Source organism: Pituophis catenifer, unplaced genomic scaffold (assembly GCF_029215685.1).
Source record: "Pituophis catenifer annectens isolate HBS135680 unplaced genomic scaffold, rPitCat1.0.hap2 SCAF_2, whole genome shotgun sequence".
In the NCBI taxonomy this organism is placed as follows: domain Eukaryota; kingdom Metazoa; phylum Chordata; class Lepidosauria; order Squamata; family Colubridae; genus Pituophis; species Pituophis catenifer.
In genome coordinates this window covers 219673764-219691596 of record NW_027256882.1, presented here as the reverse complement: position 1 = coordinate 219691596, position 17833 = coordinate 219673764, and the positions used below count along the sequence as shown (strand labels likewise).

General features: G+C 41.3%; 1 protein-coding gene across 1 annotated transcript in view; it reads left to right on the top strand.

The window, feature by feature from the left end:
- Positions 1-17833, top strand: part of CCDC171 (coiled-coil domain containing 171) — a 186868-nt gene that overhangs the window by 21319 nt on the left and 147716 nt on the right. Inside the window, exons 6-8 of the mRNA XM_070935543.1 lie at positions 5787-5933; positions 11744-11836; positions 13979-14139. Of these exons, the coding sequence (XP_070791644.1) occupies positions 5787-5933; positions 11744-11836; positions 13979-14139 (401 nt within the window). The remainder of the gene's footprint in view (positions 1-5786; positions 5934-11743; positions 11837-13978; positions 14140-17833) is intronic.

The following is a 17833-nucleotide window of genomic DNA, read 5'->3' as shown; positions in this document are numbered from 1 at the left end:
TGTTTGGGGGCTTCTTTTCTGAAGCTTCGTTTCTGATGCTTTTTTCAGCCTCTGAAATCTCCATTTGAGAAGCTGGATGGGGCTACATTCGGAGTATAAGATGCACCCAGATTTTAACCCTCTTTTTTGGGGGAAAAAGGTGCGTCATTTGCTACCCCATTAATACAACATGAAGACATCTCCTTCATGAGGTGAAGAGACTGACTGGGGATGATGAAATTAACATCATTCTACCCCATATTAAATCTGAATGTATTTTATTTTTATTTATACACTAAAAATTGTACATATTTTTTTATAGCCATTTGTATGTTGACAGATTCACAATGAGCTTCTGGCAGTTTATTTCAGAAATCATCATTAGGAAACCAATGTACACTAAAGCATCAAAGGTGAACTAATCAGTGCATTATTAATTAAATATAATGCCTGTAATTTTTTTTTTTTTTTAATTTGATTTATATGCCGCCCTTCTCCGGAGACTCAGGGCGGCTTACAATGCGTTAAGCAATAGCCTTCATACTTTTGTATATTTATACAAAGTCAGCTTATTGCCCCCACAAACTGGGTCCTCATTTCACCTACCTTAGAAAGGATGGAAGGCTGAGTCAACCTTGAGCCTTGGAGAGATTCGAACCAGCAGTAAATTGCAGGCAGCTGTGTTAATAACAGGGTGCGTAGACCACTGTACTATCAAGGCTCATGTTATTTAATAATTAAATAACAGATATATTGTTCTAATAAAACCCCCAATGCTCGTTGGAAAAGCTCTGGCTTTGTTTATTTCCATAAGGCAATGGTCAAGTCCAGAGTGGCAAGCAAACTGAGGAAACAAGAAATAAGAACATCTTTGGATGTCTGAAAATATATTTATTGCTGATGTGGTAATATAATGGAATTCTCTAGCTCAATCTATATCTAGCATAATTTAGGCATAGGTACTCTTTTTCATGCTTCCCCTTCCTCCACCTGGGCTCAGATGTGTCTTTCGCAACACTCCTGTTTCTTCCATTCTTCCCACATCTATTTGATGTTCCAGACCACAAAGGTGAGGCTAGACAAACTTCAAATGACACTAAATCACAAAATAAGCACTTGAGCTAAAAGTTCTCTTTTAGTTAAACCTCTTTTGCCTCATCTCATTGAGATGGGTAACAACAGGCAGCTTCTCCCAGTTTGGTTGTATTAGGTAAGAGGTTGAGGAAGGCAACTCTTCAGCAGTTTAGGTGCTGGCCCACATAGAGAACTTGACAGCATGTCACAAGCATTTTGAATTGTGTGTGAGAACCTATTGGTGCAAATGTAGGGCTCACAGTACAAATGTATGTGTTCATGATGATGAGTGCCTGATTACAAATTAGCTGCTGTATTACTTGCCAGTTGGAGTTTCTGGGTGGTCTTCAAGGATGGCTCCATGAAGAGGACATTGTGACATGCCAGTCTGAGTAGCAATAAGAATGTGAACCACTGTTGTGAAATCCTTTTGTTCTGGGTGGGATGACTAAAACGTCTCCCTTTCCATCTAGTAGTAACTATGAATTCACAAAGACCCCTAAACAACAGACCTACTTCCTCAGAGGTAGTGCCTCTCTCCCAAGAGACATCACTGGGGCTGACAGACAACTTTATGAGAAATAAATAACTTGCCATGCCCCCCTAGGTTTCAGCAATCTCCAAATACTAAGACCTAAGACAGTATTCTTAGCTGGACTTGAGGTGATGATATTCAGTTGGAAATCAAGTACTTCCAAATCAATGGATTATGTGACTGGGTGATGGCATGGAGATATTGAAAAACATGGAGGGGAGCAGGAGAGGACTGAATCCGGGGCTCTTCATATTGGAGTGGCCATAGGGCTGACCATACCTATACCACCATCCCATGGAACTGTCTGCTAAAGGAAGACTGGAATGACTGAAGAACATTGTAGCTCATAACAGCTGAAAGATTTTGTTGCGCTGTGAGGTAGCAGAGAGTAAATCAGCGCTCTTCTTTCTCCTCTATCCTCACAAATAAATTGCTGACCAGATTGATCAGAGTATCTGGGCTGAGGAGAACCTGCTTGGAAAGAACCTGATCCTTGTGCTGTCAAAGCAGAATGGCCCCGAAAGGCAGAGACTAAAGGGGAAGAGTTGGATCTACACCAGGAGTGTCCAACCTTGGCGACTTTAGGACCTTTGGACTTCAACGTATCTCTGGACTGGGGAATTCTGGAAATTGAAGTTGCCAAGGTTGGATACCCCTGGTCATCTACTTTCTGAAGTGACCAACAGGTGCTTAACGGATTTCACCAACCAAATGGCAGGGGGCAGCTGGAGGGGGGGACAGTTGCCACAGGAAATTCATCCTGGATTAGATGAAAGTGTGGAAAGGGCTAACTTTGCCCATTAAGCTAAGTTATTGCAGCGGTTGGTTCGATTTTTTTGTTATGTGGGAATCCAACCACATATTATAATTAGCATTAAAGCATGGTTTAGGGTCACACATAGATTCAGGGGTTATGTTTTAGTTCAATAGGAGAGAGGCCTGGTTGAATTCAATTAGAGGGAGAATGTATGACGTGGTTGTTGGTACATCCTGAAGCTTGATGAAAATAAGGGGTTTAATCCAACATAGTTTTGAGCAGCAGATGAATAGAGATGGTGAGATTGAAAAACTAAAAATATTAGAAGACATGCTACTGTTAGGCTAACCAGCAGGGATCAACCTGCTTTGTTCTAGCACATCAGTCTGTCACCGTGATTGGATTAGAAGGCTTGTTCTACTGTAAGACTGCAGAGCTAGTTCTAATTTTGTTACCTTTGAATTGTCTGGTGCCTAGAATCTGGGATTAAGACTGCAAATGTTGCTTCAGGGAGAACAAAATTACTCGTTTTCAGTGCAGCTTTAAATACTCTGATCTTGCTGCTGAATTCTTATCAGGCAAACAAGCTAATTATATCTTTCCTCCACTCACAGAGGAGTTGTAGGCATCTGTGCTAAAACAAGACCAAGAAGCTTAGGAATTAATGACGGAGAAAGCATTGTGTTAGACAGTTAAGCAGTGGCAGTAAATACATGCCCCACTGAGATCGTTTTGACTGATGTAGCAAGGGAGGAGGTGAAGTGCTCAGGCAGACTAATAACCAGCCTGCCATGTTCCCTTTTCTAAATTGATTTAATGCATTGCGATGAGAAGTTGCAGGTCTGAAAATTCATAGTCTCAAGACCTTTGCTTTTAATTTCCACCGTGAAACTCTTTTGGATTACGTTTCTCGGTGACTAAAACACAGAACTATTCAATGATTTCTGGATTGGACTTGCTTTTCATCATTACATTCTCCTTCTTGTCACAAATGCTCTTACGTACCAAAATTGGGGCAGAGAAACATGCTGCATTATCGGTTAATAAAATGATGAGCTGTTTACTAAAAGCAAAGCCTTAAAGACAAAACATCTTATGTTTTGCAGCTGACTTTATTAAGGTTTCACTTCCTCTGTACAGGTAGTCCTTGATTTACAGCAGTTCATTTAGTGACGAAAAAAGTGACCCAGGACCATTTTGCAACTTACGACGGTTGCAGCATCCCCATAGTCACATGATCAAAATTCAAACACTTGACAATTGACTAATATTTATGACAGTTGCGGTGTCCCTGGGTCATGTGATCACTTTTGTGACCTTCTGACAAGCAAAATCAATGGAGAAACCAGATTTACTCAACAACCGTGTTACTAACTTAACAACTGCAGTGATTCACCTAACATCTGCAGCAAGGAAGCTCGTAAAATGGGGCAAAATTCACTTAACAACTTTCTCTCATACCAACAGAAATTTTGGGCTCAGTTGTGGTTGTAAGTCAAGGACTACCTGTATTGAAAAAACAGGGTATGCTCTGTGTGATACAGGAGTCTATACCCACTTTCAAGCTAAGGAATATATTTGGCTTCATGCTAGGACAGTTCTCTAAAAACTTACTGAATCAGCCAACAAAGAAAGTGAAACAAAGACAGAACCAGAAATCGTTTGAATTAATGGAATGTTATATTTTAACTAAATACCGCTATAATAATTGTTCTTGTTTTTATCTGTCACAATAATTAAAAAAAAAAATCTCTGTGTTGATAGCTTTTTGAAGGATCCTGGGACTCCCATGTTAAGCATATGTGATCATACTGTATAGCCTAGATCCGTGATGGCGAACCTATGGCATGTGTGCCCAAAGTGGCACACGAAGCCATGGCCTGGCATGCATGGCCTTGCCTGTTTGTCTTCTGGGTTTCTGGCACGCATGCACGTGCGATGATCAGCTGTCCTTCGTGTGTGCGGCAGTGCCGAAAACCAGTATACGTATGCATGCCGGCCAGCTGATTGTTGGGTACGCATGCACGCTAGAACCTGGAAGTTCAGCTTTTCCAGAGCACGATCCCTTCGCGCCATGGCAGTGCCGAAAACCAACTTGCCCATGCGTGCCAGCCAGCTGATCGTCGGGCACGCATGCATGCTAGAACCGGAAGTTTGGCTTTTTCAGAGCATGGCCCTGATGAGTGTGTGCGTACTCGACGCTTCCGCGCAACTGTTCGCCATCACTGGCCTAAATGATTGCATGTGGGTGTCTGTTGTTAGGAAATAAAGGGAACCAAGGAGTAATAGTTAACATGTAGGATTTATTGTGGAGGGATCTGGATACAAATATACATTGAAATCGGAATTTCTCTGGGTAATCTTCTGTGGGCTAGTCATGGACTCAACGCAAACTGGCACTGACGCTGAGTGGCAGTGAATGGGAATGGGTGAATGGGAAACGAAGCAGAAACTGGCTTGAGGCTTGTGGCAAAAAGGTGGAATGTAAAGGAAAGGAATAAATTTTAAAAATATACCATAATGTCGATAGAATAATTTTAGTCCTGTTATTTTTATCTAGAAGTACTGTGTTATGTAAGCCTGTAACAAATCTGAAGTTGAAACAGTTAAAATGGCAATGTGAACCTCTAAATGTCCTAAGTCAGGTGTCAGCAACCTGTGGCTCCAGAGCCACATGCAGCTCTTTGGGCCCTCTGCTGTGGCTCCCTGTCAGGTGATCCCATCACTGGCTGGCCCTGCCCCTTGCCCTTCCCTCCCAGTCACTCCTTGCCTGGCCTGAGAAGGTAAGGGTGACAGCGGGTGATGGAGAAGTGGCCAGGGCAGAGACAGAGATACAGAGAGAAAGGGAGAGATAGAGACAGAGAGATACAGAGAGAGAGTTCTAGAGAGCGGGAGAGAGGGGGGAGGGAGGGAGGGAGGGAGAGATGTCAAAAGGGTTTTGTGGTTCCCGGTGTTTTTTAACACCCGGTTCTCTGCCCTAATGACTGGCTGGGTAGGCGTGGCTAGGGAGTCATGTGACTGGTGGAAGTGAGTGATATTGAGTTGGCCACGCCCACCCAGGTTTTGTGGCTCCCGTTGTTTTCTTTTTTGTGGGAAACGGGTCCAAATGGCTCTTTGAGTGTTTAAGGTTACAGACCCCTGGTAAATGGAAGTTCCTTAGGTAGTATAGAAGGGAAAAAAACCCCTAAAACATTTTTACTTAGAAACTTATTGATAGTGCAGATCCTACTTCTAAGTAATGGTGTTTGGGGCTACCGGCAGACAAAAATCATGGGGACCTTTCAGTGGGACAACTATGCCATGCCAATTAATGTGTAATTCTCAATTGTGTGAAGACTCTTGATCCTACTCTCAGATTTAAAGACCAAGAGTAAATTGTCTCCAAATCTTTCTCTTCAGGGAAAATATTGAAGTTGGAACTAATTATTATTCTCCCACCAGGAAAGCACCAGCACGGTGCAGAATGTCCACAAAAAAATACAAGAGCTAGAAAGAGAACATAATGGCTGTTCAGAAGCCTTGAGGCGACAGGCCAGCGAACTTCAGTTTGGTGCTGAGCGAGAGACTCGGCTTAGAAAAGAACTTGAGGTAAGAACTTCACCAAATAATGAGGTTGGTATCCGATAGCTGCCTTCCGTTTTGTTCCTGGGGTTTGTTTCATTGCAAAGGAGCCGTTAATAGCGAGGAGACCTTGTGGAGGCCCTTTGGAGTAAAAGTTGATAAGGAAATACCAGCGAAAGGCCCTAAAGGAAAGGAAAATACTTTAAAAAGCAGTTTCTTCCGTAATTTAAGTCAGATAAAGGAGGCTTTTCTCTTATTTGCACAGCTTTGGCGTAATGAGTTTATAAATCCCTATAAGAGGCCTTGGGCTTTGGCCAGAAATTTCCACTCACCTGAGAGTGAATTTTGTCAGCTCCTGTTCTGTTTTGCATTGTGTTATACAGGTAGTCCTCAATTTACGACCACAACTGAGCCCAAAATTTCTGTTGTTAAGTCAGACATTTGTTAAGTGGGTTTTGTCCCATTTTACAATCTTTCTTGCCACAGTTGTTAAGTGAATCCTTGCGGTTGATAAGTTAGTAACCCGGTTGTTAAGTAAACCTGGCTTCCTCATGGACTTTGCTTGTCAGAAGGTCGCAAACAGGTGACCTTGGGGCACAGCAACGGTCGTAAATACGAACCAATTGCCAAGCATCTGAATTTTGATCATATGGTCATGGAGATGCTGCAGAGGTCATAAGTGTGAAAAACAGTCCTATAAGTCACATTTTTCAGTGCTGTTGTAACTTTGAACAGTCACTAAATGAACTGTTGTAACTTGAGGACTGCCTGTATTCTGTTAATACTTGGTTTTGTCCTGATACAGCTTTGTATCAGTAATTTTAAAAGAAGAGTTTTTATTACAGAGGTTATCTGTTTGTGGTTCAGGCACCAGATTAGAAACCAGGATTCCGTGCATTCTAGTCTCACCTTAGCTACAAAGCCAGCTGGGTGACTTTATGGATATAGATACAGATATATTCAATCAAATGGCAATCAGGCACCGGGAAGTGATACCCATCTGCCAGTTGAATGGATCCTGTTGATCAGTGGTGGGTTGCCCCCGGTTTGCACCGGTTTTATAGAACCAGTAGTAAAACTGGTGGGAAGCTCCGCCCACCGACCCCAATGTCATCAAAATGCTTCTGCACTTGCGCAGAAGAGCATGTGTGCATGAGAGCGAAGTGCGCGTGTGCGCACGGCCCCATTGCGAACCGGTAGTAAAGGTAAGTAACACCCACCCCTTCTGTTGATTGAGTGAGGTCTGTCTTTCCCTGTGTGCCCCTCAGAGGAAGTCGGTTGCATAAGCAGAAATTGGCTGAATAGAAGAGGCCTGAACCACTCCACAAATAAATCTCTGAAATAAATCGACACAAGGCAGCGATCTCCAGCCTGACGCCTTTCACAGAGCAGCTCCCATTACCCACAATCCAAGAAATTATAATTCATTGTAATACAGGCAGTCCTCGACTTAAACCCATAATTGAGCCCAAAATGTATGTCGCTAAGTGAGAAATGAGTTAGTTAGGTGACTTTTGCCTCTCTTTACGACTTCTCCTGCCACGTTTGTTAAGTGGATCACTGCAGTTGTTGGGTTAATAATCCGGTTGTTAAGGGAAAGTGGCTTCCCCTGTTGACTTTGCTTATCGGAAAGTCGCAAAAGGGGATGACGTGACCCTGGGACACCGCAGCCGTCATAAATGCGAACTAGTTGCCCACCATCTGAATGTAAATCACATGACCATGAGGGATGCTGCAACGGTCATAAGTGTGAAGTCACTTTTTCAGTGTAATGGTCACTAAATGAACTGTTGTAAGTGGAGGACTACCTGTACATCCAGAGGGTATCAGGTTGGGTAAGAATGCCAGGAATAAAATAGGGAGGGTGGATATAGAGATAGGATCCACCCCAAATCATCAGTGTGCTGCTATAACATCTTTTTATTTCTTAGAATGCAAAGAAAAAAAGGTTGCCCAAAAGTTTGTTTGGAAACAATTTACAGAGTCCCTGGAGAGCTTTTTTTTTAATGAGCAACTAGTTTGCTATGGCCTATGGATCTACACAGTTCAGGGATAATTTTAAAAAAAATAACAATTATTATTTTTTTTTATTATGCTAATGTTGAATTAGAAAAAACCTTTAAAGTCTGGAATTACAAAGGAGATGAAATTAAATGGTTTGTGGTTTTGGTCAAGAGCGGAAGAGATTAGGCATTAAATAATAAATCCTAGCAGTTTGAGATAGTTGTTGCCCAATCTTATGTGGAAAGTCCTCTAAATTTTCCGAGAAGAGGATAATCTGAGTATTGGGTATTATTTTTCTTTTAGGTAATTAAGATGTTTTTAAACACAGCACAGGTCAATCTGATAACAAAAGGAAAATGTCGCTTTAGTGTTAGTGTTCCTTTGGTGCCCTCTAGTGGCTTTTGAGATCAATTGTAGAACATTTAACAGTAATCTCTGTATCCTTGATTCCTGAATTTAAAATGTTAAATTCCTTAACATTTTTTTTTCAGTCTATACATTTTCAGGCCTCCTTATCTTTATTAGAACCAGAAAACTGCTGATATGCAATTCTCATTTCTTGGTGTAAAGCCAGATTTTCACACTCTCTTGGCTTAATTTTTGCTTCTTTTTCTTTTTGGTTTTGTCACATAGCTTTTATTATGTATGGACTTATTAAATAAACGTAATCTGAAATATGAGATGAAGGAAATATTTTAAAAGTTTATGGGGAGGAGATAAGAATTTATAGTCTGAATAAATTATTAGGTTATTATGTTTTATGAATTAAGAGGCTACCAGCTCAGTTATCTGGAACTGGAGTCCTAATTTGATTTATTTACCTGCCAAAATCCTATAAAAGTGAAATGTGTTGTAAATAAAAATACCCCTCCTGCCCTAGACGTTCTTTTTACTGAAGTTAGCACATGCAGCCAAACAATTTCTGCATTGGCTTTATAGATAAGTCTTTATTTTTTTCCCAGTGTCTTGATGTTGATGGAACCATTAGGTGCTGGAAGAAATAATGGATGTGTTTAGATGAGTATGTTTTAACTAGTGTGGATGTTATCAGAATATGTTATCAGAAAAACAGAGTCCAACTCCCTATTCAGTCAGGAAACCCTATACCTTTTCAGACAAATCAATGTCAGAACAGTTTACCTGTTTCTTTTAGAAGAGCCAGAGAATCTTATTTTTTTTCAAAGAAAAACTAGGAATAAATTTTTAAGCAATCTACTCCAGAAATGTGGATTTTTGTAGTAAAAGTCTCTTTATTCATTTGTTAGCTCATAGCAGGGATGAAATCCAGCAGGTTCTGACAGATTTTGGAGAACCGGTAGCGGAAATTTTGAGTAGTTCGGAGAACCGATAAATACCACCTCTGGCTAGTCCCAGAGTGGGGTGGGAATGGAGATTTTGCAATATCCTTCCCCCAGCCCAGAAGTGGGGAGGGAATGGGGCTTTTGCAGTATCCTTTCCCTGGAGCGGGGTGGAATGGAGATTTTGCAGTATCCTTCCCTTGCCATTCCCACCAAGCCACACCCACCAAGCTATACCATGCCTACCATGCCATGCCCACAGAACCGGTAGTAAAAAAATTTGGATTTCACCACTGGCTCAGCTCCTAGAATTAAGGAGAAGTTTCCTAACTCTGAAAACAATTAACCAATGAAACAGCTTGCCTTCAGAAGTTGTGGGTGCTCCATCACTGGAGGTTTTTAAAAAGAAACAGGACAGCCATTTGTCTGCAATGTATAGGGTCTCCTGCGCAAGCAGGGGGATGGACTAGAAGACCTCCAAGGTCCTTTGCAACTCTGTTATTCTGTCCTGTCCTGTTTATCTCTTCGTTAGCCTTTCCGCAAGAGGACAGGTAGTCATCACTTCAAGATGGTAATTGAGAGTGGCAACTTTGTTGCTATGGTTGTAAAGCTTGATGGTACATGACTGCGCCAATTTACAATGGTCGTTGCGGCAGTTCCATTTGCCTTCATTAGGCAAATCCTGCGCGATTGCAGGGTGTTGTGGTCATGTGATTTGCCGTTTGTGAGTTCCTGCAGGTTTCCCCATTGACTTTGCTTGCTGGAAGTCAGCAGTGAAGGTCTCAAATGGTGATCACGACTGCAGGATGCTGCAATGTCATAACTGTGTGTCAGGTGATGAACACCCAAATTATGATCTTGTGATCGTGGGGATGCTGTAATGGCTGTGACAATGAAGACCTGTCATACTTCCTCCTCATTCAGTGCTGTCCTAACTTTGAACAGTCATTGAATGTCATTCAACAGTTCTCTGAACTACTCCAAATTTCTGACTGGCCCCACCCCCATCTATTCTCTGCCTCCCAAGTCCCAGTTGATCGGGAGGGAATGGAGTTTTTGCAGTATCTTTCCCCTGCCACACCCACCAAGCCACTCCCACCAAGCCATGCCACGCCCACCAAGCCACACCCACAGAACCGGTAGTAAAAAAATTTGAAACCCACCACTGCCGTATGCAGTATGGATTGATTATTGAGGCTGTGTAAATCATTTAGAGGTGTATTTCATGAAAGCAACTGTTCAAAATTACTGTTGAAAGGATCTAAAAGCAGCATCCTCTCAAATGGCCAGAGTAGTCACCACAAGAACTGTTATATGTCATGAGCGTGTAGAAAGTCCTCAACTTATGACCATTTGTTTAGTCCAAAATTTGGACACTTGGCAACTGGCATGTACTTATGACAGTTGCAATGTCCCAGGGTCATGTGATCACTTTTAGCAACCTTTTGATGAGCAAAATCAATGGGGAAGCCAGATTTATTTGGGTGAGTGGCGCAGCAGACTAATGCTACTGTTAAAGGTAGTATTTAGCTTCCAGCTGCCTGCTATTACTGCGAGTTCAATTCTCACCAGGCTCAAGGTTGACTCAGCCTTCCATCCTTTCTAAGGTAGGTAAAATGAGGACCCAGTCTGTGGGGGCAATAAGCTCACTTTGTATAAAATATACAAAAGTATGAAGGCTATTGCTTAACGCCTTGTAAGCCGCCCTGAGTCTCCGGAGAAGGGCGGCATATAAATCAAATTAAAAAAATAAATAAAAAAAAAGTAAAAAAAAAATTAACAAATGTGTTAAACAAATCTAACTGAACAATCGCAGTGATTCACTTAACAACAGTAGCAGTAAAGGTCATAAAATGGGACAAAACCCACTTAACCAACTGTCTTGTTTAGCTAAAGAAATTTTGGGCTCAATTGTGGTCATAAGTCGAGGACTACCTGTATGGGTTCAAGGACAATTGATGCTTTGACCATCCTGCTGAAGTGAAGTATGCATCAAGCAGTGTATTTCAAGGACATTTTACTGGTTCTCTGAAAGGCCTCTCTGAATTGTTTTGCACAGATATTAATTATAATTTATAATAAAAAAATGGGAGAGATTTAAAAACACGGCCACCCTAGAGAAAGTGTCACAACCACGTAGAGACCGAAGTTAGGCAAAATAAGGAACCCTTGACCGCCTTTTAAAATGGATTAGATTAAAAGGCAGTATTTGTGAGCAGTATATTTTCAGGATACTGGATTCTGAATATTCTACTACTGTGGCACCACCCACTGAGAATACCTCCAGGCAATAAAGTTCTTATGAAACAAATATCTGGTTATTTATATAGAAGAAGACGATCACTTAGGTATGCTGAATGTGGCCCTTGTAAAACTTCACAGAACACGAATCAATCTGGAAGTAATTAGGAGCCAATGCAATTGAGCAAAGTTTGGATTGATATTAGTCGTACTTTTAAGCTGAGAGTTTTGAGAAGCGCTTGAGGGGTGTGTGTATGTGCTGTTAACCTCTTATTAACTTTTATTTTTTAACAGCTAGCTATGGCCAGAGTAAAAAAACTGGAGGAAAACATCGAGGCAGAGAGGGCGTCACATCTGGAATCTAAATTTAATTCTGAAATAATTCAGGTAAATTGACAAAAGCACCGTATGGAACTGATAAGTGCATTGCAGGCTCTTTGCACCTGGCTGGTTAGCATGGGTTTCATTATTTTACATTTAATGTTACGTTTTTATGTATGAAATGTAGTCCTATTTCAAGAAAAAATCCTTGAAAGTATGTGGACAGGTGGTTTGTAACCAATTAACTAATAAAATAGAACATGCTGGACAACTTGAGGATTTTTATGCCTCAGTCGGCAAGGCAAAGTGAAATTTAAACATCCTGGATTGATTCCTAAATTGATGTAGCCTCACTGATCATCATACCAGACTGGATCAATAGTTATTCTATTAAGGTTAAATCTGTAAAATACAATAAGCCACCGTGGCGCAGTGGTTAGAGTACTGTACTGCAGGCTATTTCTGCTGACTACCGGCTGCCTGCAATTTGGCAGTTTGAATCTCACCAGGCTCAAGATTGACTCAGCCTTCCATCCTTCCGAGGTGGGTAAAATGAGGACCCAGATTGTTGGGCGCAATATGCTGACTCTGTAAACCGCTCAGAGAGGGCTGTAAAGTACTGTAAAGTGGTATATAGGTCTAAGTGCTATTGCTATTCCAGAGTGGTAAATAATGACGAGTTGGCTATAGGACTATGTCTGTGGCCTTTTTCATCATTTATCTGTTTCATCTTCCTCTGATGATCTCAAAATTCATCCTGAAGCAGAACCCTCATAATTCAAGTTCTGTAACTAGCTGTACATCCTGCTTTCAAGTCTAGGAACTGAATTGAATTCTTAAGGCTGATCTGCAGAAAATAGCAAACGAATGGAATAGCTTCTGGGTGCTCCATCACTGAAGGCTTTCAAAATGGACAACCATTTGACTGAAATGATATAGGGCCTCCTGCTTGAGCAGGGGATTGGACTTGAAGAACTCTGAGGTCCCTTCCAACACTCTATTATTCTATGTTCTATGAATGCCTCTAAGAGGGATTACAGCAGGGGTGAAATTTACTTACCTTCCCTACCGGTTCACTAATGTGCGTGCACCGCGCAATCGTTCGCTCCGCTTGTGCACGCTGTCATATGCGCAAAGCCTTCCATGCATGCACAGAATCTTAAAATATCACAAAATGATGTCATGACGTCCGCGTGGGTGGGTGGAGCCTCCCACAGCCACCACTATTGATTCGCCCGAGCCGGATTGAACCGGCTGGATTTCACCCCTGGATTACGGACTAGAAATACCAAGGCAAAATGATGCCCAAAGTACACCATGTCTCTTTTCCACTTTAGTCATGAAATGTATATGTTTCTGAGCAAAAAAATCTGAGAAGCTTGCCATGTTGATTCTACGTGCTTTCTCAGTTCTCTGTCAAATTCTGAACCAAGGCCCTGTGAATGTGTTTAAACCTGTGTCCTAAGTAATTTATGTCATTAAGATCTTTTGCCCCACTGCCAAGTACCACAACGGTGTACAAAACACCAACCTAAAGTCTAATGGAAAAATTGTTTGTGCACTGTTTATCCAATAATAACTAAAAAAGATGTACATTTCCTGAAAAAGGAAAAGCTAAGCAATGCCGATAGGCATTTTTTTTCATATCAGTTTTCTCTCTCACTTTTGTTTAGAATCTGTTGGATCCATATGATTCTTTTCAAATGTTTCGAACTGTTTGCACTTTGGTGTAGATGTCTCAGTGCTTTGATTTTTCTATTGATCATGCTCCAACAGAGTCATGGTTAAGGGCAGCAAAAGCTCACTCTGATTGGGCAATTGGGATTGGAGAAGATTATACATGACCCTGAATTCACCCATTCCCTTAACCACATTGTGATTGCCTGTCAGCATTAATCCTAGTTCATCATAGCCAGTATTTCTTTTAGCTAACTATGGTGATCAGGTGGGTGAAAAGCTACACTTACCCTGCTTTATGTATATAAATCTCTCTCTTTCTCTCCCTCTCTCCCTCTCTCCCTCCCTCTCTCTCTCTCTCTCTCTCTCTCTCTCTCTCTCTCTCTCTCTCTCTCTCTCTCTGTGTGTGTGTGTGTGTGTGTGTAATGATTTCGGCCTACCCATTTGATCTTGCCTCGTTTTGATCTGACACAGAGCGAAGCTCTGCAGCCTCTTGTAGTCTTGATCATTGTTTTCCTGTGCTTTTTGCAGTTACGGATCCGAGACCTTGAAGGAGCTTTGCAAGTGGAGAAGGCCAGCCAAGCAGAAGCAATCTCTGACTTGGAAATGTTCAAAGGCAAATTTAGAGAGGTGGAAAATGCCTATGAAAGAGAGAAGCGTAATGCTCACGACAGCTTGGAAAAATTCAGCACGTGAGTGTGGCTTCTTTCCTGACTGAGAATTGGTATTTCTTGAGGGGAAAGATTGACACAGTCCACAAAATACTCATCTGCCCCCATGGGTCACACAGCACAGAACAGATGGTAACTTTAAGTGGGTGATGTGATATGGAATTAATGGAGTTGCTGTGTGATTTGGCTTCTGTGTGGTCATTTTTACGATCCTAAAAGAATTCCGTGCCTATGGGTCCCTTTGAAAACTTAGGCTGCAATATTTTTGCCAAGTGTTTTGGTTCAACTAGAAGATTGTTCAGTGCTTAAAGCAGTGATGGCTAATCTTTTCCGGACTGAATGCCCAAAGCGCGCATGTGCGCCCGAACCCCCAAAATGCAATGTGCATGTGCTCCCGTGTGTGCGCCCCCACGCATGCACCCCCGTGTATGCATGCACGGCTCCCCACACATGCTTCGCGCATGCATGGCAGAGATCCAACAACCAGCTGGCTGGCGAGAGGTGCGCGTGCATGCGCAGCAGAACTGAACTGGGGTGATGGCTCGTGCCCACAGAGAGAGCGCTGCATGCCACCTGTGGCACACGTGACATAGGTTCGCCATCATGGGCTTAAAGCAGTGCTTAACAGTTTGTGAAACCTTTGGATTTTTCAATATTTTGGCATAAAGATGACTAAAATGTGATATGTTCTACACATATGTTCTAAAACAATATAAAGGGAAGCGAATTAAACAAATGAGTCAAAATATTATACTTGTTCATTTCTTTATTGAGGAAAATGATCCAAAGCTTAATTGGATTCTCTGATACATTCTCTGATATGCACCCTTTGGAATGCCTTTTGCAGTGATACTAAAATTAGATAGCACAATGTTGAGCATTTGGGGCAATAGTTAGCTCCCTAAAAAGCAATAAATGTTAGTTAAATTAATATTTGAAAATACGCAACAATTTTATTAATAAACTTTAAAGATATATCTATACTTATAGATATATAGATTTATAGTTAGTCTTCATCCTAAAAAGACTATAATTGACTACTCTTGATTTAGTAAATGTGCAAAATGAGAACTCAAACCAGTGTTTAAAACATTTCCTTCATTTTCCCCCACTCCTTCCTTCCTTGCTTCCTTCCTTTCTCCCCCCTTCCCTTCCCTTTCCTTCCCCTCCCCTCCTTCCTCTTCCCTCCTTCGCTTAGGAATGTTAAAATGGACCCTCTTCCTGCTTGTAGAAAGAGTTTGAGAAGGACTAAGCTAATTCATGCCAGGCCAGAACTGGGAAATATAGGAAATAAAATTGAAATAAAAAGTGCAATAATGTACATTAGAGAACATATTGAGTAAATATTTCTGAATATTCCTATCTTATTTTTTAAAAAATGGCCTCACTGCACACTAGAAGTTACCTTACAGAATTCTTTCTTTAACATATCTGGTATTAAAAAAAATACTACCAATTCCCTCCGTGTTATTTTACTCTTATTACAAATAGCCCAGATAAAATATTTGATAGATAATATCAAACACTATTTTTTCTTACATCACTCATAAATTATTGATCAGATTGTTCTTTTCCAGGATGTTGATTTCAAGCTTCAAACAAAATATGATTTATTGATTCTTTTAGATTTCTAAGTGGATCTGTTAGTAATTTTCAGTATGTTAGTCCAGAATTGCAATATTGTTTCAATATTCTCTTAAGCGATAGATATGCATATTGTGGTAGAAATTGGGGGGGAAAACCCCATAAAAATTCTCCTTCATAAACAGTGGTGGGCTGTTGCCGGTTTGGGCGAACTGGTAGTTCCGACGATCAGCTAGCCCCGCCCACCCGCCCCCACCCTATCTTGTTCCATATTTCCTTTTTTCTGGCGTAGCTGATTCGCGCAGCACAGCTGATTTCCGTACCTCCGCTGTTCTACTTACCGGGGCCACCTTAGAAGGTAAGCAGCTGAGGTTGAAATTGCTGTATTTTGAATGCTGCACGCAAGCGTGTTAGGCGCGCATGCGAGCGCTCACAGAACTGGTTGTTAAACCGGTTGCAATCCACCACTGTTTTTAACTATACTCCAAATGGTTGCTGTCCTTTTATCAGCATATCCTTGGCATTTCACTACTGCAATACATCAAAGCAGTCCCACAGGTGTAGGGAGGTCTGTGTGAATTCTTTCACTAGAAGAACGCAATAGTAGCTCTGCTGGATTCATGTTGGTAACACAGAAGGATAGCAAGGCTTGATGATGGTTGCTGTTCCTCTCACTTTATAGTTCTTATTCTTGAAACAAATTTCTCTTTTCTTTGATTTTGTTTTGATATTGGAGAAACTTCAGCAGCAGAGTTTCCTACCATAGGTAGGAACAAGATGTGAGGAGAGATCTTCCCGTTAGTGAAACCCTTTCTAAACCCACTGAAAAAGAAGGACAGAACTTATTGTAAAGACTCCAGGATACTTTCATTGTAGTTGTAATTATAGCAACCCTTGGGAAAGCAATATTAAAATTTCCACATCTGATTTGTAGACAATAATACATGAGCCTATATAAGATGTTTCTTGATTCCCACTTCACAGTTTGAAATTTGAGTCCCTCCACAGGTTCTCTGCCCTAATGACCAGCTGAGTAGGCGTGGCTCGGTGGTCATGTGATTGTGTGGGTGTGGCCAACTCAACATCACTCACTTCGATGGGAGTTTCGCCTTAGCTGTTACAATGTAATAAGGGTTAACCAGAGGCAGTTTCTGTAAGCAGGGCAATAAAGATTAGGCTAGAAACAACACCAGAATATTTCCTTCCTGCCTTCCTTATAGGATTAGCCCTGTAAAGTGGAAAAAACCAAAATAAGATTTCTTCCAACAACCAATTCTCCGAACTGCTTAGAAAGTTAACAACCGGTTCTCCTGAATAGGTGCGAACTGGCTGAATCCCACCACTGTCCCTACATTTGGATTACATTTTCTCATGTTATTTTGAAATGTATTCATTGTAAAGAACATGAAATGTGCATGAACAGTTTATTACAGGTAGTCTTCGACTTATGATCACAATTGAGCCCAAAATTTCTGTTGCTGAGCGAGACAGTTTTTACGTGAGTTTTTCCCCATTTTACAATCTTTCTTGTCACAGTTGTTAATCAAATCACTGCAGTTGATAAGTAAGTCATAGGGTTGTTAAGTGAATCTGGCTTCCCCATTCACTTTGCTGTCAGAAGGTCACAAAAGGTGATCACATGACCCTAGGACACCGCAACCGTCATAAATATTGGTTCATATGAACCAATTGCCAAGCATCTGAATCTTGATCATGTGACCATGGGGATGCTGCAATGTCATAAGTGTGAAAAAATGGTCAGAAGTCACTTTTTTCAATGCCATTTAAATTTTAAATCATGGGTGTCAAAGTTGATCACATCACAGGCCAGATCGTGATGTATCGCAATGGTTTTTTGCCTTTGTGGGGCCGGGGTGGGCGTGGCCTGCGCATGACGTATCCAGCCCACGGGCCTCCAATTTGCCAGGCCTGCTTTAAACAGTCACAAATGGTTGCAAGTTGAAGACTACCTATATTTCAGATTTTATGTTTGAGCTAGCCGAATATATTTGCTGCCATTCAATGAGTCTAAATAACCTGAATTTGATTATTCCCAGAAGATGTACTGGATTATTGAAATAGATAAAAAGTACCACATTTATTGACTTGTTGTGCCCAGTTCACCCTATAG